The sequence below is a fragment of the Chaetodon auriga genome, chromosome 3 (assembly GCF_051107435.1).
Source record: "Chaetodon auriga isolate fChaAug3 chromosome 3, fChaAug3.hap1, whole genome shotgun sequence".
NCBI classification, from domain to species: Eukaryota; Metazoa; Chordata; class Actinopteri; order Chaetodontiformes; family Chaetodontidae; genus Chaetodon; species Chaetodon auriga.
This window is the reverse complement of record NC_135076.1, coordinates 774,799-796,265: the sequence shown is the minus strand read 5'-3', so window position 1 is coordinate 796,265 and position 21,467 is coordinate 774,799. Positions and strand designations below refer to the sequence as shown.

The 21,467-nt window shown below is 39.6% G+C and overlaps 1 protein-coding gene across 2 annotated transcripts in view; it reads left to right on the top strand.

Moving 5' to 3' along the window:
* trappc8 (trafficking protein particle complex subunit 8) overlaps window positions 1–21,467 on the top strand; it is a 60,146-nt gene that overhangs the window by 13,350 nt on the left and 25,329 nt on the right. Inside the window, exons 6-19 of one of the 2 annotated variants that reach the window (XM_076727301.1) lie at window positions 2,496–2,592; window positions 3,154–3,416; window positions 6,591–6,706; window positions 6,848–6,998; window positions 10,423–10,523; window positions 10,696–10,801; window positions 11,346–11,477; window positions 11,820–12,044; window positions 12,625–12,730; window positions 16,268–16,462; window positions 16,675–16,838; window positions 16,957–17,031; window positions 17,948–18,053; window positions 18,269–18,426. In XM_076727301.1, coding sequence (XP_076583416.1) covers window positions 2,496–2,592; window positions 3,154–3,416; window positions 6,591–6,706; window positions 6,848–6,998; window positions 10,423–10,523; window positions 10,696–10,801; window positions 11,346–11,477; window positions 11,820–12,044; window positions 12,625–12,730; window positions 16,268–16,462; window positions 16,675–16,838; window positions 16,957–17,031; window positions 17,948–18,053; window positions 18,269–18,426 — 1,995 coding nt within the window. The remainder of the gene's footprint in view (window positions 1–2,495; window positions 2,593–3,153; window positions 3,417–6,590; window positions 6,707–6,847; window positions 6,999–10,422; window positions 10,524–10,695; window positions 10,802–11,345; window positions 11,478–11,819; window positions 12,045–12,624; window positions 12,731–16,267; window positions 16,463–16,674; window positions 16,839–16,956; window positions 17,032–17,947; window positions 18,054–18,268; window positions 18,427–21,467) is intronic. The other variant, XM_076727302.1, reaches the window with a different exon arrangement.

Below are 21,467 nucleotides of genomic sequence, written 5' to 3'. Positions count from 1 at the left end.
GAAAAAACAGAAAGAAAATTGAGTGAGCAGGGTCAGTGGTGAACTGGAAAGTCAGCCTGTCCAGAAGTGTACCTGTAGTTTCCCCGTGCTCGCCTGCAGCAAAGGATTTGTTTTTAATTGCTCATTTCATGCAATGGCAATACAAGAAACCAGACATTTCAAGTTTGTTGATTAATAAATGTCATAGCTTATTTTACACTTGTGTTTTGACTGAAGAAACTTCCAGATAAGATAAGACTTTATTGATCCCACACCGAGGAAATTCAGCAGCAAGTATTACAAAGAGCAAGCACAGTGGCATAAAGAGGTCGAAATAAAAAGTGTACAGAAACAACTATGTATATGTACATTACATATTGAACAGAGTATAAAAACTAGTAAATGCCATAAATATCCTACTGCTATAAAGTACTATTACAGTATTCTTATGAGAAACTACTAATGTCATATGTTGTATTGCACTTCAGAAATACTAAGACTATGAATATGCACAATATACACTCACTGACTCGCTTTATTAGGTATACCTTGCTAGTACTGGGTTCCCTTTTGCCTTCAGAACTGCCTTAATTCTTCATGGCATACTTTCGACAAGGTGTTGGAAACAATGCTCAGAGATTCTGGTCCATATTGACATGATAGCATCACGCAGTTGCTGCAGTGTGCGAATTGTAGCCTCAGTTTCCTGTTCTTAGCTGACAGGAGTGGCACCCGGTGTGGTCTTCTGCTGCTGTAGCCCTGCTTCAAGGTTTGACGTGTTGTGCGTTCAGAGATGGTATTTTGCATACCTTGGTTCTAACGAATGGTTATTTGAGTTACTGTTGCCTTTCTATTAGAAAGGCAAACGAAACATAATTCATGCAGCAATAAATTATATGCACATGTAGCAAAAGACGAAAATAGCGTAGAGGAAAAGAGCGTCTGCTCATTTCACCACTTCACGCAAACGACACAAGCCTGGTATCATATGAAAGGAGAGAGTCTGATGATAACGAAGATGTCTGCCTCCTCACTGTGCGACGGAAACTTGGCGAGCTAGCAGCCAAACAGTAGCAGGAAAAAAACTTTGCTAAATCATAAAGTATGTCTTACCTTTACTGTTTTGTGGTCAAAAGTTATATTTCAGCTCAGAGAAATGCTGCTAATTTCTCCTATTGTGACTATGCATTGGTTTGAGATCAATCATGAAGGTTCTGGTTGTTTACATAAAGAAGAGAGGGTTTCTAGAGTGGACGGAGTGCTCTTCATGCGATATACTCTCTGGGATATCTCTGGGTTAACTTCCTTCTGGATCGTCATTGGTGTTACTATGGTGAATTTGAACTGCCCCTCATTATTTTTTTTTTATCATTTCAGCCTTTTATAAGAGATAAGAACAATAGCAAGCAGAAAAAAAGGCTGAAAACGTGTTTTCAACTGAGGACCTTCTCCATATGCTTGGATAACGGTACTCTGTCCAAATGAGCGCCTGAACATACCTGTGTTAAAACACCTGTCTTCCAGATGAAAGAAAAAAAAAACGTCATATATACCGTGAAACCATTATAATTTTGAAAAATACCCTGATACACATTTTTGGTCATTCCGCCCTTTCTATCATCTCGAACCAGTCTGCTCATTCTCTTCTGACCTCTGCCGTCAACAAGGCATTTTCGTCCACACAACTGCTGCTCACTGGATATTTTCTCTTTTTCGGACCATTCTCCCTAGAAATGGTTGTGTGTGAGAATCCCACAGTTTCTGAAATAGTCAGACCTGCCCGTCTGACACCAACACGCCACAATCAAAGTCACTTAAATCCTGTTTCTTCCCCATTCTGGTGCTTGGTTTGAACTTCAGCAAGTTGTCTTGACCACGTCTACATGCCTAAATGCATTGAGCTGCCTTGTGATTGGCACAGTAGCTATTTGTGTTCACTAGCAATTGAACAGGTGTACCTAATAAATTACTGTTGCCAATATGGATAATAAATAGTGTTATTGCACAGTTGAGAGAAATATACAACTTAGAAATTGCACCAGATGAAATGGATAATGTGATCACATATTAACGTTGATAACAGTAGTGCAAATGAAAAGCGGTTTCATGATGTAGAATTGAGAAAGACAGCATCAGCACAGTGCTACATTACATGATGCTGGAGTTAAAATGTCTGACAGCTGCGGTAGTGTTCTTTCTTACAGACTGGATGCAGTAGTCTGTTATTGAAGGACCTGCTTAAGCCCCCTACTGTCTCATACAGGGGGTGGGATGAGCTGTCCGTTACCGATGTCAGTCTGACTAAGATACATACTAATTACCTTCATCAATTGTAGGGGTGATTGTGAGCCCAATCTGTGCTGCGGTTGTCAATAAAGTTGTGTTCAATTTGACTCTGTCACAACAGTAATGGCAGGGTTGTGAGAGTCCACAACACATGAATCAGCCAGAAGATTAGTCTGTTTTGTCATCTGTCCAAAATGTGCCTGATGTTAACATGGTGACCATTATTGCAGGATATGCTTGATGAGGTAGCTCCAACTGTGAACAGTGCTGCCGTTGCGAACAATATCCGTGCACCTGAAGTGGACTGCCATTATTCAGCAGAAAAAGGTCAGTTAATTCAACAACTCCTTAATGTTAATAACTTTAGTTTCCTCTCATTAGACAACCAATAGCGATCTTTTGAACTAACAAAAAATTTTAAGTGAAGTCATATAAGCAGGCTTTTATGTTGTATGGATTCTGAGACACACACAGTGACAAACAAAGCAACCCTAACAAAATATTGTACATATAATATTATGATGTAATGCATCATTTATCTCAGAAAAAGTAAAAATTGCCATATGCTTTTACTTTGATACATTTCTGAAAGTCGCAGTCACCCAACAAAGGTGCTCTTTTGAGTCAGTGACCACAAGAAATAAAATCTAAAGCAATCCTGACTGTGGTAAAAAGCTTTTAATATTTCTTGGCTGATACGATGCTGAAGGCTTTTTGATTTTTACCTGACTGGCTATCAAGTTGAGGGCAAACGGATATCTGTTATATCCTCTGATTTGTCTGCACAGGTTGGTTTGGTTTCTGCAACAAATAAAAGCTCTGATAAAATTACTAATGAGTAAAGGACACTTTGCCGTGAGTGAGAGCTTTGACACTGTTTCCTACTAGATGGAGCATCCAACACCCTGGAAAGCCATCCTCTTCAGCTGGATACACCAAGCAGCTCGGGGAGCCTGCACACCCTCAGTGCTGTCAGCACTGACCTGAAGAAAGGTGCAAGAGATCCAGAGAGTCTGGCAGGGGGCGCAGGGAGCCACGGGGCATGTCTGACCCTGAATGACCATGACCACATCAGACAGTTCATTCAAGAGTTTACCTTCAGAGGCTTGCTTCCACACATAGAGAAGAACATCAGACAGCTCAACGACCAGGTACATCTCCCAAGCTTTGACAATTTTTAACAAATTTTGATTGTGATAAATGAGCATTAAGACTGAATCGACACACTGCTCAAACTCAAAAATTTATTAAATTCCATCTTCTCCATGATGTCCAAAATGATCCACAGACATAGACATAGAACACAATATTTTGTGATATAGCTAACTTGTAACTAACAAAAATTGTAATTGTAAAAATAAATCACTGAATGACAGATTAAACCAATATTCAGAGTTGAGGTATTGATTCAATTATAGCATTCAGGGAGGTGCTTCTGTTATTTAACCTACTGTCATTGATATACAGCCCTGATTAAAAAAAACTGATTTTGTGAAAGTGATAATTTGCTTATCCTTTTTGACATACACTCAATTAAAAACAACACAAAGAAAATGTATTCAATGTAAAACCTCATTAATATATAGTTATTCTGAATTTTATGCCAGCAGCACAATTCAAACAAGTTGGGAAAGGGGCAAGAAAAGACTGAGAAAGTTGTGGGATGAGACACCAAGGTTAAGCAGGTTACTTGGTATCAGGAGATAGTGTCATGATTGGGTATTAAAGAGGCATCCTCAAAAGGCCTAGTCATTAACAAGCAAGGATAGTGCGAGGTACACCACTTAGTGTAACACATGATGTATTGTAGATATTACTATGGGAATGCTGAAACACTGTAGATCGTTTGCAAACACACTTTATTTGCAAATGTTTGCATTTTGTTTTTGTTTACATTTTCCACAATATCCCAACACTTTCTTAATCAGGGTTGTAAAGCAGTAGACAAAATAATTGAAAGACCTGTCAGTGTAATGTGATACAGTCCAAGAACACCACAAACTGCAGTCTCCTAAACAACCATGTAGTTGGATCAATGCTCTTGAACAGTTCCAACAAAAACTCAGCATTAGAACCTTCATTAAGATTTGTTGAAACTGCTCTATTAGACTACATTAGTTTCAGCTAGATAATCCTAATAAATCACCAACTGGGTGTATAATATCAGTAAATATACAAATTATACATTACATTTTTACACTTTATTTTTTCGCTTTATTTATTTTTTTATTTTATTTTTTTTGTACCTTTATATATTTTCAGTTGTTTTTGTCTGTTTTGTTTGTCTGTCTGTTTGTTCGGGGATATCAAAAAAAAAAAACTATCAAGGAATAAGTGATTAATTTTTGATGTGGTTTGGGAGCAGTGGTGCCACTATGAGGCCAGTAATATAGCACTGCACGTTTTGCCCCACAACTTCTGAACCTTAGGGTTCAGTAACCCCAAGGAGCATATTATGATCAGGGGACTATTATTCTGGCAGCATTATTTGTGTTGTATGTGGAGAGTAACTCAGAAATGTGAATATGCACAAGAGTCTCTAAATGCGCATTCAGATTTGTCAGTGTGTACACAAATCTGTGAATGCATACACCTGTTTGTGAATATGTTCACTAATCTCGGAATGTCTGTTTGATAAAGGCAACCACTTGAAATAGATAGGATCAGCACATATAGGCTGTGGTTTTGGACACTTTTCAAATCTTGTTCAACAAATACAAATATCAAACTGTTGCAACCTGTTCAAAAATCATAGGATCTTGTGATTTTTTTTTTAAAATCTCATTAATGAATTGTGATTTGTTTTAACCAATATTGAATTCTCTGCCACGTGAACTTGTAAACAAAATTCCTGCAGATTCATTTGTCAGCATACATTTTGGAGCAGACATGCTGTCAAGGCATGCATTCACTGACAATTAATCTGGCTCATATATAGTTAAACATGCAGGCTGCTGGCACTTGTATTCCCTGTTAATAATGACATTTTATTCCTTGTAGACAAGCAAGCAGCAACAGAACACAAATGAGGATTGTGCACAGCCACATTAGCCAAACAAACAACAGTCTAACATACAAAATACACAGTAAACATAAAATATACAACATGAAGGTGGCAGAATTTACAGCTTTCATATTTTAAGTTGTTACGGACAGCCAATATTTATTCATCATTGAGCTTGTACCATTCAAGCCCTTGTTTACCAAGCACCCTTTGAGAAAAGTGCATACGCACAGTTTTCCAGGGTTGTGGGGACATTTCCATGACATTTCAATTCAACAAATGCAATTAATCCACTGGGTCTTGACATCCTCAGATGTACTAGATAAAGACTTTGAGTCTTTTTTGCAACCAACAACAGAGAAACTGGCATGTTTGGCATGGAACTTTAGTTGTTTTAACACTTAAGTAACAATGGCGACCATGAAGTAGATTCACTATGTATTCAGTGGGCCTGAAGGTCACATAGCTGGAAGACACGGTGCTAAGCCCTATAAGACGTCAGATGAGGAGGCAAATGACTGGCATTTTGGAACACACATTTTCTTGAAGGTGGAGCAAGCAAAAAAGAGAGGATAGTCTTTGTCTTGTTTTAGGAGTCTCTCAACATACCACACATTTTTGTTGAAAAACTATGAAAAAGTGTATTTTAGAGAATATGGTGCCTTAAGCAATTTCTAGCAACACAAAAACATTACAGATCTTCAGGTTGCACTGACAATGTTTGTATGCCTGTTTGTACTTGTTATTAGAGCAATTACGAGCACCAAAGTGACATTTACGGCTCTATGGCACTCAGCCATCATTGATTTTTTTCCTTCGCCTTGGCAGTAGAAGTTCTTTATTGAGAAGGATCAGCATGGCAGTGAAGTCTGTAAACCTCAGTTCAGGGTGAAGAAAACCTGAAGTTTAAGACAGGTTGCCACCCATGTTTAAAAATTTTAGGCATAGCAAAAGTCACATGTGAAACGACAATTGAGAGGAGTACTCAAGTGGAGCAGAAGAATTGTCTATTGTTTTTTCCAGCTAATTGAATTTCAATACTTACTGTTTTCACTTTTCACGCAATGTTATTTACATTGTTTTTTTGTTTTGTTTTTTTTACAACAGATGTCCAGATTCTTTAACACATGTACAAATCTGCGACACATTTAGAGACTAGTGTGTGCATTAAGAGATGCATGCAAATATTAATTCAAATACAGTTTTTGCAAATTTGCACACACCCAGTTGCGCAGTTCTCAGCTGGACTGGTGTTGTTTAGCAGTACACCCGCCAACATCCTTTCAGCATTGAGATACATGATATTATTCTCTGTCCACAGCTGGTCTCCAGAAAAGGTCTGAGTCGATCTCTGTTCACTGCGACCAAGAAGTGGTTTGGTGGAGGGAAAGTTCCAGAGAAAGGCATCAGTGAGCCAAGGAGCACGTGTGGCCCTCTGTAAGCTCACCAGCACCACTCCCCTGTCACACTTCACATGAGACTTCAAAAGGTCTCCCATACATTTTTACTTTAGCATCATGTTACACCGTATACACTATATACATTATTGGTTCGATCTTCTATCATCTATGACGTCAGATATCCCCCAGAAGCCCCTGAGCTGCAGATCAGGAAGATGGCAGACCTGTGCTTCTTGGTTCAGCACTATGAGCTTGCCTACAGCTGTTACCACACTGCCAAGAAAGACTTCCTGTCAGACCAGGCCATGCTGTATGCTGCAGGAGCACTGGTGAGAACACATGCACTCACATACACCTTTCTTTCAACAAGATATATGTAGTGTAAATATATAATGAACTGAGCTGAACTGAACTGAAACTAACTGCTTGGTTGAAACGCAGCTTATCTGTCCTCATGAGGACCATGTGCATTGATTCCCCAATCCAAACCTTAAAGCTGTTAGAGGAAGCCTGGTGTCAACAACCGATCTCTCTAAAAGCCCTACTGTGCTGTGGTTGGCTAGTATGCGGTGACTCAGCATGTCCTGATAAAATGCTACCTGTGGACACAAGTCCCACCCAACCCCACCCATTATTATTAATGTATAAATCAGAGGAACATGAGATGGTTAGACCGTCTGATCTAGCCGGTGAGGCAATTAATAAATACAAAAAAGCAATTAGTTTTTTCAGTGATGAAAAAACAATATAATTTTGTAGACTAACACTTTCTTCCAAGAGGCCCTAGAACACAACACCCATGGAGAAACTAATAACATGTCAATGCCTCATGGCATCTGTTAACAAAACCTAAATAGATCCAGAATGTTTATACTATCTCTCCCAAGTGATGTACGTATTGGTCTTAGTGACGAAATTTTAAGACAGTTCTTAGAATAATGATGTTTTCCAAGAATTGTCATGTACAATTAAGTCTAGATACAGTAAGATACAAGTTATTCACAAAGAATGTTAACCCTCAAGAGAGCTCCTGAAGTGAAAAACTGTAAGGAGTAGGGAGGAGGGCTTTTAACTGGCTTAAGAGTTTCTTAAGCAGAGGAGAAAATGACAGAAAGACAATGAGATAGGAGAAATATTGTCCAAACACTGAATGACAACAAAATGACAACAACTGTCAGCATGTGAATAGGTTACTGCGCAAGTAGGCCTGCGTTTTCAACTTTTGTATTCTACTTTTACAAACCTGTTTACAAAAAGTTGGGACAATCTGTAAAATGAAAATAGAAACACACTGTTGTGATTTGCATGCATGTAAACATTGCAACCCCATATTTAATTGAAAATAGCACAAAGACGAAATAGCAAGTGTCAAAACTGAAAAATGTCATTGTTTTTTGAAAATTACCCTCATTTAAAGCAGCATGTTTGAAAAAGTTGGGACTGTGCAACAAAAGACTGGAAACGTTGTAAAATACTAAAAGAAAACACCCGTTGGAACATCTCAGTTAATCAGGTAAACCAGCAACAGGTTAGTAACATATTTCTGAAGTAAAGATAGGGAGGGCTTCACCACTCTGTCAGACTGTCCTGGCAAATAGTGGAACAATTTAGAAATAATGTTTCTTAATGTAAAATTGCAAAGATTGGGGGGTGATTTCATTGCAGTTCATAATTTCATTATAAGATTCAGAGAATCAGAAGAAATTTCTGTATGCAAGGGACAAGACCAAAAACCAATACCTGATGGCCGTAATTTTCAGGCCCTCAGATGACATTGCATTGAAAACAGACACAGAGATCACTGCATCGGCTCAGGAACACTCCCAGAAACCATTGTCTGTGAACACAGTTTATTGATGCATCCACAAATGCAAGTTGAAACTCTCTGGTCCAAGCTCATTTAAGATGGACTGAGGTGAAGTGGAAAACTTCAGCAAATCATGGATGACATGTCCTCCGGGCTGATGAGGAGAGGGACCATCCGGCTTCTTATCAGTGCACAGTTCAGAAGCCAGCATCTGTGATGGTATGGGGGTGTATTAGTGCACATAGCATGGGTAACCTGTGCATTTACAAAGGCACCATTAATGCTCAACAATATATACTGGTTTTGGAGCAACTTATGCTGCCAAGTAGACAAAGTCTTTTTCAGGGAAGGCCTTCCTTGTTTCAGCAAGACAATGTCAAACCACATTCTGCATGTATGTACATACAGAGCCAACAGTATGGCTCTGGAATAAAAGACTCTAGTTGCTGGACTAGCGTGCCTGCAGTCCTGACTTGTCACCCATTGAAAATGTTTTGTGCATTTTGAAATGTAAAATACGACAAAGGAGACCCTGAATGGTTGAGCAGATTAAATTATACATCAAGCAAAATGGGAGAACATCCTACTTTCAAAATGGCCGCAATTGGTCTCCTCAGTTTTCAAATGCTTGCAGAGTGTTGTTAAAAGAAGAGGTGATGCACCAGAGTAGTAAACATGACACTATCCCAACTTTTTTGAAACGTGTTGGCATCAAATTTTCAACAACGATATGATTTTCAAAAACAATGAAGTTTCTCAGTTTCAACATTTGATATGTTGTCTTTGTGCTATATTCACTTAAACATGGTGTTTTAGTGTTTTGCAAATCATCACATTCTGTTACTATTTACATTTTGAACAGTGTCACAAGTTTTTTGGAAACAGGTTCTAAAGCATGGTTTACAATTTATTCAGCAGAGATTGCCATTGGGTCAAATAGTAGTCATAATTATAGCGTTATTAGTCCCCTGTCCATTCCATGCCCATTATCACTAGGAGTGCAGTTTTATTTCTCTCTCTCTTTTTCTTTTATTGATCATCCAATTACACTTTTAAAAGAATGCGTCATACGTACCAACAGGGTCAACCACACCTCCTCACTAAGGTGAAAGTTTCTGTCCCTTCCTTGCTCAAAGTTGCTCTGACAGTTTTCCTAAATCACCCCTAAGCTATGACTCCTTGTTAGAATGTTAGGCTAAGTTAGGTGTTCTCTTAGAGTATTCTCATGCTATTTGTGAATATGACCCCAGGTATCTAATTCTGACCACCTAACTGTAGTCACTCAATGAAACTGTGCCTTCTACATACAATTAGTTCAAACCCAGTTGAAGTGTGACAAATTACAGATGTTTTATGTTGTAAAAACAAGGCTCCAGACACACTACATAGCTGGCATTCAATCAGAAAAATGTGTGAAAGCAACAAATGTCAGTCAATCACAACGGAGTAGGGCAGGACTAGGCGGAACTGTCTGGGGAAAAAAAATAATGCCAAATGTGTCATGCTGAAGTAAAAGTGTTCCACAGTTTGGTCGGTAGTTAGTCATCAGACAGAAGAGGATGGTATAATACATTTCTTGAACTGACTTTGTTAAATTATAGTGTGGGCAGTCACATAGACCACAGTAGTCACCATGTCACCAAATCTCTGGAAGCTTGGTGACTTTTTTTTTTTTTTTTGGCAAGGAAAAGTTGTGTCCGTACAATAGGGGGCAGCCATTAAGTCCAAATTAGTGCTCATACCAGACCAAATAAGGCTACAACAGCAAAACCCTTGAATGGATTGAGCTGTTCTCTCTTCTTTCAAAAGTCACCGTAATCGTACTTTGACTCCTGCATGCTCATAATCATGAATTAATTTTCCTCAATCCCTCTTTCTATCTCTCCATTTCTTTGTTGATTACTCCGTCGTCATGTTCCATCCATTGATCCTGACATCATCTGTAGGAAATGGCTGCAGTGTCTGCCTTTCTGCAGGCTGGAGCTCCCAGACCGTATCCAGCACACTACATGGACACCGCAATACAGACATACAGAGATGTCTGCAAGTATGACCTAATTAATTACAGTATACCTAATTACATCTTATTACACACATCATTTTTATCTGTTGGCTGTCTCAATTTAATTTCAGGTTAGGCAGTGGCAGTGTCTGTGGCTTTTGTCCAACATGCTAACATTTTTTCTTCTGACAACACCTTTTCCCTCTGCCCTCTACAGGAACATGGTGCTGGCTGAGCGTTGTGCTTTACTCAGTGCTGAGATACTTAAGAGTCAGGGCAAATACTCAGAGGCTGCAACGCTCCTAATTAAGATGACCAGCGAGGTGAGGAAACCCACTTTATTTTCAGTCCTGTTGTCCATCTATACATGTCCCAGGTGCACTGCACATTTAACTCCACTTTCAGAATAATAAGGACATGTGTACTCCATACTCCAGTAGATACACAGGTAAGACTGTGATAAATTGTGTTTACTTGTGTGATAAACAAAATTTTTACTAATTACTTTTTTTTTGCTTTTCTCTCAATAGTCCATTATGTAGGCTGTTTTGCAGTGATGTCAAAATGAGAAGTTTTATATCTCTTATATCATGGACACAGTATGCCATGTACAAAATTGGTCACATCATGCACCGAACACAGATTGTAAATGCAACTTTCAAAGATTAATGACTAGAGTATGGTGGAAGCTGTTGTTCCCACCAGTTTAATGTTGTGAATCTAGAGACCCAAGTAACTCAATAAACTATCTTATGTTTTTATGTGGATGGATTAATTCATAGTTACTACACATTAAGAAATGGACTCAATCAAATAATATTGCAGTGGGTAATTCTGCTTAGACCTTGATTTCACTTTCTTGTCCAGGACTCTGACCTGCGCAGTGCTCTGCTGTTGGAACAGGCTGCCCACTGCTTTATTAATATGCGTAACCCAATGGTACGCAAGTTTGCTTTCCATATGATTCTTGCTGGTCATCGTTTCAGCAAAGCTGGACAGGTGAGCCTTTTGACCATCACTGCTAATTTATCACACCCTTACCTGTTTTAGGTGAGAAACAGAGATGCCCCAATGAGAAATATGGTTCACCCTAGACTTAGTCTGCTCATTAAAGGACTTATTTAGGCAGTCGCCTTTTGTCAGCCAATAGAGAATGTCAGCATACCTATGTGCATGTGGTGTTAAATTGAGTTTTGTTGATTTGAACTTCCTTAGTTAAGTCAAATACAATTTTTGTTTTTTTGTTTTTTTTTTCTTATTTTTCACCTTTGCAGTATGTATACTAACTCAAAAACTCTGCTTTTTCCTATCCCTCACCCTTTCAACTTTCTTTTCGTGTAGAGGAGGCACGCTCTGCGGTGTTACTGCCAAGCAATGCAGGTGTACAAGGAGAGGGGCTGGTCTTTGGCAGAGGACCATATCAACTTCACAATCGGCCGTCAATCCTTCACGCTTCGCCAACCAGAGAATGCTGTAACAGCTTTCAGACAGATCCTGACTAATGACAGCAGGCAGACGGCCGCACAGCAGGGCGCCTTTCTCAGAGAGTATCTCTATGTTTACAAGGCAACTACAGTTTGTAATCATGTCTCTAGACTAAAAGTGCTGACTGTACAGTATAGGGACTACATTGTGCTGATCAGTAACTACACAATTGAATTAATAATAATGACATTGAGAAATTGAATATAATTTTCACAATTTTTTTACTAGTGTATAATCTGAAATATGAAGCACTGTGTTTTTGTAACCTTTGAATGAGCCAGAAGAATGACAGAAGGAGCAGGTCCTCTTTCATGGAGTCTGCCATGTTGCACTGCCATGTTTCTACAGTTGTCCAGAATGTACAAACCATACACTGGCTCTAGAGCGGCCTTTCATTTTTTTCATGGTTTTAGCAGCCACCATAGGGGAGGATGAGGTGAATGGTATTGAAAGCTTACTTTTGGACAACATTGTAGATGCAAGTCATTATTTTGTAAGAATGATGTAAGAAGTAATTTAAAAAACACAGTAACAGTGTCACATTTGAAAATGTACCTATCATTATAGCACTCCATATAGATAGATTATATTAAAATAATAAAATCGGTAAAGATAAAAAAAAAAATAAGTTGACAGACAAATAACTGTGTGTGTTTTTCAGAGTGTGATAGGGGGAAATGAAGTCAGCCTTCCCCAGCTTCCTCTACCCTGCATCCACAGCTCAGCCACAAGGATTTACTTTGGACATGAACGCCGCCTTGCAGAAGGTAACACACTGATTACTAATTTCTGATCTCTTCTGGTGCAACTGCAACAGGAGGTAGAGCAATCGTCCACTTATCAGTAAGTTTGTGGTTTGATCCCTGGCCTGCAGTCTACATGTCGAAGTTTCCTTAGGCAAGATACTGAACCCCAAATTGTTCCTGATGCTGTGTCATCAGTGTGTGTTTGTGTGAGTGAATGGTGACTGCTCATAGTGTATGAATGGGTTAATGCTGAATTGTATTGTAAAAGCGTTTTGAGTGTTGTATGTATGTATATATGTACATTACTCACAAAAAGTTAGGGATATTCGCCTTACGGGTAAAATTTCAGGATGAACCTAAAATGCACGAACCTTTACAGGTGAACTTAATGTGACCTTCTCTTAACTTTTGAATGCATGTGTCCAGCTGTTCAGTGTTTCAGTACTTTTTGCACAACTTGCTGAGCTCAACGGCAAAATTCACAACAGGTGTTTGATCCATGAATTGGCCAATAAATTTCCTGGTTCAATTAGAATTGATATTTAAATAGTGCTCTTCATCATGCTGTTCATCATGCACATTTTGACATCATGAGACCAAGACGACACCTACCAATTGATCAACAGTACCTTGCCATTGCAAGGCTTCAAACAGGATGTTCTTGTGGTGGAAATTCTTGTGAACTGAAGGAGGGAGTTCACCAGGAGACTTCAAATGTTTTAGGCAGAAGTATTTATTGCAGGCTTGATGCATCAAGGAGAAGTTGATGAGCAACACAGTGTCCACAAGAGAACCAAGGTAGTGCCACACCAAATTCTGAAGATGTCCTTTCTAATGGGGTGTATAAATACCCATACCTACGTATGCCCTGACATCCAACCCTCTAACCGAGGACACTTTTGACCTAATTCCCTTAAAATGAGACCTCGAGCATTCTTCCTCGAATTGGTCTGGTATCTGTCTGTACAGTTTATCTATTAGACCTCGGCTACCTCTGTAGTAAGATCAGGGGAAGAGAATTCCTGTCTGATATCTGCTAGAATGGCCTCTAAATATTATGTTAATGTGTCTCTGTCTGATATCTCTGTGTTATCCAACCTTGAGACCTTTGGGCGCCTAACTGTACAGAAGGCCTGTGATAGAAAATTCCCTCACAGTTCTCAGAGGAAAGTGGCTACTGAGCTTAGAGTATCACAGTGCATCATCAGCGGGTTGCAACAGAGATACAGAGAGACTGGAAAAGTCACAGAAAGGCATAGAAGTGGACGTCCTTTGGCCACATCCCACACTGATGCCCGCTTCATTGTGAACAATACTCTGTGGAACCGAATGATGAATGCCACTCAAATCCAGGCACATTTAAGGGAGGTGAGAGGCACTCAAGTGTCACGTCACACCATTCAAAACTGTTCACATCAGCAGGGTTTGCTTGCTAGACAACCTGCAAGGGTACCTGACCACAATACCAGGCATAGGCTTCATCGTCTTGCATGGGCCAGGGAGCATTTACACTGGATGAGGGACCAGTGGGCCTCAGCGCTATTCTCTGATGAAAGTCGATTCACGTTGAGCAGGAATGATGGCCGCCAACGATGTTGGAGACGTCAAGGAGAGCGCTATGCATCAGCCACTGTTGTCATCAGACGAGCCTTAGGTGGTGGTTGTGTTACAGTGTGTTCAGGTGTGTCTAGTCAATACAGAACTGCCCTACACTTTATGAATGGTACAGTGACAAGCCCATACTACCTGAATAACATCATTAATTCAGTCATTGTGCCCCTGCATGAACAACACAGGCCTAATTTCCTCTTCATGGACAATGCTCCAGCTCATAGAGGTCGCATCATTAGGGAACGGCTGCTAGAGACTGGGGTACCTTAAATGGAGTGGTCTGCACTTTCTCCAGACCTGAATCCCATAGAAAACCTATGGGATCAGCTGAGTCGCTGTGTAGAGGCTCGTAACTCTGTACCCCAGAACCTCAATGGCCCTTCAAGAGGAGTGGGATGCCATGCCTCAGCAGAGATTAAGTCAACTTGTGAACAGCATGAGACGTTGTTATCAAGATGTAACTGATGCTCAAGGGCACATGACAAGTTATTGAAACATTGACATTTTTTGTTGTGGTATACCCCCTACTGTTGTTGGCTTTTGTTTTCAATAAATTCACTAAACAACCATTCGAATGGATCGAAGAATAGCCAAAATGGCAAAGACTCCAGGATGATGATAGATGATGATCAATGATCAGCTCCAGGATGGTCATAGAAGATCCAAAGTTACCTGCGAGTACTGTAACATTTAGAAGATGCCTAGGTGAAGCCAAGCTATTGGCAGGAAGCGACAGGTGCTGAAGAGGTTACAGTTTTCCAAAGAATACTTTGCCTGGCATAAAGAGAAATGGTGCAAGATTTTGTGGATTGATGAAAGCAAGATTGTTCTTTTTGAGTCTAGGGGCCACAGAAAGTTTGTCTGATGACCCCCAAACACTGAATTCAAGCCGCAGTACACTGTAAAGACAGTGAAGCATGGTGGCGCAAGCATTATGATATAGGGAAGTTTCTCATACTATGGTGTTGGGCCTATTTATCACATACCAGGGATCATAGATCAGTTTGAATACATTAAAATACTTGAAGAGGTCATGTTGCCTTGTGCTGAAGAGGAGATGCCCTTGAAATGAGTGTTTCAGCAAGACAACAACCCCAAACCACCCCGTACGAACAAGATTAACATTTTGGAGTGGCCAGCCCAATCCCAGGACCATAATCCAATAGAAGACCTGTGGGGAGCCATCAAAAATGCTGTTGCTGAGGCAAAACCAAGAAATGCAGAGGAATTGTATAATGTAGCCCAATCATCCTGGGCTGAAATACCTGTTCAAAGGTGCCAGAAGTTGGTCGACTTCATGCAACACAGACATGAAGTAGTTCTCAGAAACAGTGGTGATACCACTAAATATTAGTTCAGTGATTCACAGGAAAGCTAAATCTTCAAGCATTTTTCAGTTTATACAGTAAATGTAGTAAATGAAAAATGCAGACACTGCTATTTTTTTGAACAGCCTAATATTGCTTTTTCTTCACTTCCTGTAAGGTAATAAAAAATGTGATAAATCTTTCTTCATGTTTTGATTTGGAATTGCATGTGCAGTGTTTCCAATGCATTTGCGTGTATGGAAATAAAAGCTGTTATAAGGATTTTGAGCTTTACTCACTTTTTTAAACACACTATTATTTTGAACACAACTGTCTATCTATCTGTCTATATACACACACACACATATATATATATATATATATATATATATATATATATGTATGTACATATATGACATGCAATACTACTGATGTCTGACCAAGATAACCTTGTATGTGAACAGCAATATATTAGCTGCTGAGGTGCCTCTCTGCAAAGGTTTACTTGGTTCCGAGATATGAATGTGTAAATGAGACAGAGGATTGTTAAATAATAATAATAATAATAATAATAATATCTATTTATTTATTATATTGAATAACTAATCAGCAAATCTTGATTTTAATTTTATGTGTTCAGGGGAAAAGCAGGCAGCCACTCATGTGTCCCTGGATCAGGAGTATGACCAGGGTATGGCAGCCATGTGGTACCACCTAGAGGAGCAGCTTGTGGCTGCCGCCAACCGCGGGACTATCCCAGTAAATTTCCAGCCCACCCAGTGCTGCCTAAACAGCCAGACAGACAACCTGCACCACCCACTGGCAGTTATGGAGGGTAAGAGGTCCTCAGTACACAGTGGAACTCTTGTTAAAACGGTAGCTGGACTATTACTTAGTTTCAGACTGTGACCAAGTATTCGGTATTAACGTGATCTGCAGACAGTTTTAAACGGTGTTTACCATTGTATAAAGAATAGTAATCCCATCCCATCGCTATCTAATCAAATTGTGCCCGTGCAGTGTACAGCCATCTCTTTGTCTCTGCAGAGCCAATCATAGTGGAGGTGACATTCAGGAACCCTCTGAAGGTTTCTCTGGCTCTGTCCAACCTCTCACTCCTCTGGAGGTTCACTGCTGATGGTGTGTCTCCATCCAAGGAGAAAACAACTGAAGAGTTGGTCATCACCAATGAAGAGAACCTGACTCTTGAGGTGGGCAACTTGGCCATATTTCCTTAAGAATATGATTTTTATTCAGTTTTGTGGATACATGCTAGAAAAACAAATTTTGGATTTTCATTGTCTCTTTAATATCTTTTAATTCTTGCAGATGACACAGAAAGATGACGTTGTCACCACTGAAGTGATTTTGGAGTTTCATATGGGTCCAGAGGAGATCAAAATGGTAAGGTGCTCACATGACTTTCTGAAGGTTAGCTGTGGAATATCAACCATTGGTGGTGTGAAAGTTATGACCGGGCTCTGATTGTTTGCCTTGTGATATACCAGCAGACCACAGAGACAGTAATGCAAGTGTGTGATACAATGAAGAGTGTAGATCAAGAAATTGATTTATCTGCATTGTGTTATTAAGAGTTGTCTTGTGGATTTATTAGTAAGTGGACTGTCGGTCATCCGTCTGGTGAAGGATCAAAGTCCAAGCTACACTTGGCTGGAAGCGCTGGAAACATCTAATGAATTGCAAGCTAGACCCTTCCTGTCAAATGAGCTAGTCTGCTGTTCAATAAAACAGGTTGCCTGCAAATTTCTGATGTTAGTGACTCACATTAATGAAAATACACTGTAAACACTACACTTACATACTCACGACCCCAAACTTATCTAGGAAGCAAAGCTTACCGATTTGTACAATGAACTGACTGCACTTTTTTTTGGTTGTTTTTTGAAGGCTTAGGGCTGAGGGTGCAGTGACCGCCAGATTGTTCTGACAACACAGTTTTTCAGTATAGCAAATGTTTCACAAAAAGTCAAACATACAAGGATTACATTGAGGCTTACTTAAAAGACCCTAGAATAATTTTGACTCTAAGAATGCACTGCTAAATGTTGTTATTTCTCTACGTGCTTGGCTTTCGCCGCATTCGTTTTTCTGTCTGAAATCTTTGTTCTGCACATGCACACATGTAAAAAGCCACATAGAAACCAAATTACATGTATAGTTGAAATGCTGAAAGAGCATTAAAATGTAGGACTGTACCTTCTTTGGCTCATGAGATACTTGGAGAAAAAAAGTTGTGCTAATAACAGTCAGTGTGCTAGTGATGTGATAGTGTGATAGTCAGTGTGAACTTTGATCTCAGGCTCGACTCAGGCTGCTGCCACACAGAACAGGACAGTTGAACATTGTGGGTGTGGTGTACAACCTAGCTGCTGCTTCCTCTGGAGAGATGGCTTCCAGCACTGAAGGTAATGCACACATCTGTATTTGCATTAATTATTGTTGGCAAATTTAGTGACACTTAGGAACATGCTGCTGACTCACATGTGAAGGAATTTTGCAGTATTTGTATTGCTTTTTTCTTATGTCCGTTTTTAGAGAAAATGTTTATCAAAGAAATTAAGAATCCCAGTGACAGATCATCCAGGATGTTTTGTATTTGTGGATTTCCTCCTGTGTACAGGCCAGCAGACATTGGATTTGATGGTGGTTCGTGGCAGACAGGACCTGAAGATCCGGGGCCCTCGACTCAACCAGACCAAAGAGGACAAGATGTTGGTTCGACATGGTCCTGATCAACGTCTGGATCCCATCATAACGCCACCTATGCCCCTAATGGAGGTACCACTGATTCACCAACTGCAGAGGCACTCATCCCATTCTGCAGTGCTAAGACTAAGACTGAGGATATCAATTTTCTATTGCCCCCAAACCCAGTCTGAGTCATTTCATGTTAAGTATGTGCTGATACTGTCATTAACTGCAATTTACCTTTACATTTTAATTTAACATTTTGACACATAGTACAACTGCGGAGTGCACACTTCGCTGACTTAACACAAAGGAATGCCACCTTTCAGTGTGTCTGACCACTGATTAGCTCTTCATCAAGACAATTAAGTATGCATCCCAGCTATCCTTTAATGTTGTTTCTGACAGGCGCACTTAGCGATGATATTGCCAAGCTCAGAAAGGAAATAATGCTGAATAACAGCACATGGTTAACCACACTAAATGTAGTACAACCCCAATTCCAAAAACGCTGAGATGCAGTATAAAACATAAATAAAAACCGAGTACATTTAAACTATGTTTACAGACAAAGATTTTATGAAGTGTACCTGAGCCCATGAAGTAATATCGTTTTGCACAATTATGACTTATTAACTTGCCGCATCCTTGCTTATGAACGACCGAGCCCCAATCATGTTATCAATTAACCAGTTAACCTCTGGAATGTTCCAAACAGGTGTTTGCATATATTTATATAAATCAAGTTGATGAGATAAAACATTAAATACAGGTATGTTGTCTTTGTACTGTCATCAGTTGAGTACCGTATTTTCCGGACTATAAGTGACACTTTTTTTCATAGTTTGGCTGGTCCTGCGACTTACAGTCAGGTGCGACTTATATATCAAAATATATATAAGTATATAAATGTATATATTTATATATCAAAATATATATAAGTATATACGTTTATATATTTATATATCAATATATATAATTATATATGCCCCCCCAAAAAAAATCCTATTCTGCAGATTACAAACTGCAGGTAGTAAAATATGCAGCCAAAAACGGTAATTGAGCAGCAGAAAGAAAGTTTGGAGTGAGTGAGAAACTTGTGAGGGACTGGTGAAAAGCAGAGGTTACTTTTACTGCAATGAAGAAAACAAAGAAAGCTAATCGCGAGCTGAAGGCAAGATGGCCAGAGCTGGAGGAACAAGTCCACAGATGGGTGCTTGAACAACGAGCTGCCGGGAGAGGCTTGTCAATGGTGCAGTTACATCTCCACACCCTGGTATTCGCTAAGGAGATGAATATAAATGACTTTGCAGGCAGGCCTTCTTAGTGTTACTGCTTCATGCAACGCAACCGCCTCTCTATCAGAGCATGGACAACAGTGTGTCAGAAACTGCTAGCAGACTTCATTTCAAGGTCGACAGTTTCCGTCAGTTCGTTGAAAAGCAGGTAACTGAACACAACGTGTCACTGGATCATATTATCAACATGGACGAGGTCCCTCTCACGTTTGACATCCCCATGGGCTGAAGTGTCGCAGAGAAAGGGCAGAAAAGTGTGAATATAGTGACAACTGGTCATGAGAAATCACACTTCACAGTGGTGCTGGCATGTTGTGGAGATGAATTGAAATTGCCACCGATGGCTTAGTTTAGTTTACTTTATTAGTTGACAGGGACCATGTACAGAACCCGGTTCTATACCAGAGTTAGCTAAAATAGCTCATTTGCATCTGTGGTCCTTAGGCAGGGAGTTAAAAAGACAATAAAACACATACTAAACATTGCAGACAATATCAGCAACAAGACAGCAACAGCAACAACATTACAGTAGAGTAGACATCATACAAAACACATAATACATTTGGTGTTCTATATACAAGATCAGTGATCACATGATTGATTCTCTTTCAGCCATGTCTTCAGAGAAATTTTAAAACTGTTAAGAGTAGTACAGTTTCTAATATGGAGTGGGATTGAGTTCCATTTTCCAGTTGCTTGGAATGAGAATGCTAATTGCCCAAAAGTGGTTTTCCTGAATTTGGTGGAACAGTCGCCTCTCATTGAGGCCCTGGATACCCCTCCATTGTCCCTGCAGAGTGACACACATTGCTTGAGTGGTGGTGGTTCAAGGTCATGGATCAATTTGTACATCAAGCACATGTCAGCAAAAAACAGAAGACTGTCAAAGGTCAACAGATTATGCTTTTTTTATAATGGTACAGTGACGGTAATGTCTTGGTTTTTTATCAAAAACTTTCACAGCTTGTTTGTAAAGGGTGTACAAGGGTTTCAGTGTAGTCACACCTGCCTGGGACCAGCTTGTAGCGCAATATGACAAATGAGAGAGGATCATTGAATGCATAAACAGTTTAGCAGCATGCATAGGTAAATGATGCCTAATATGTCTAAAATGAATTAAACTAGCTCTGACATTTCTGGATATCTTTTTAATATGCTTTTTAAAAGTTGGATTAGAATCAATGATTATGCCCAGGTATTTGAAGTTGTCAACAATTTTAATCCCCTCTCCTTTGACAAAGATATCAGGTTGTTGCTGCTTCTGTTGTTGGAGAAATACATACCAACTGCTTTAATGACATTAAGAGTCAGACAGCTGCTAGTTAGCCAGTCTGAGACTATGTGTAGTACTGCAATGAGTTTTGTTACAGCCTGCTCTCTAACCTTAGCATGTGTGTAGATATTCAAATATTTTTATTGAATTTTTTTGAAGTGTGAATACAGAGACAAACAACCCGGTCACAAACAGTACACACCTATAAACATATTACATACATACCGGTTTATACACACACACACACACATTAAAAGGAAAAAAAACAAAACACCTACAACATGGGATGAGGATGGGAGTAGGGGTGGCGGGTGGGGTTTAATCTTGTGCAGGCATATAGTTGTTGTAATAATCCATGAATGGTTGCCACACCTTATAGAATTTTTTAGTACAGCCTCAAGAAGAGTACCTCAGTCTCTTCAACTTTAAATGGGCCATTACTTCCTCGAGCCAGCGTTTATGTGTTGGAGCCTTAGCCCTCTTCCATTTGACAAGAATTAATCTCCTGGCAAGTGTAGTGAACGCAACAATATCTGCTTGATTTGTTGAAAGTGTAATCC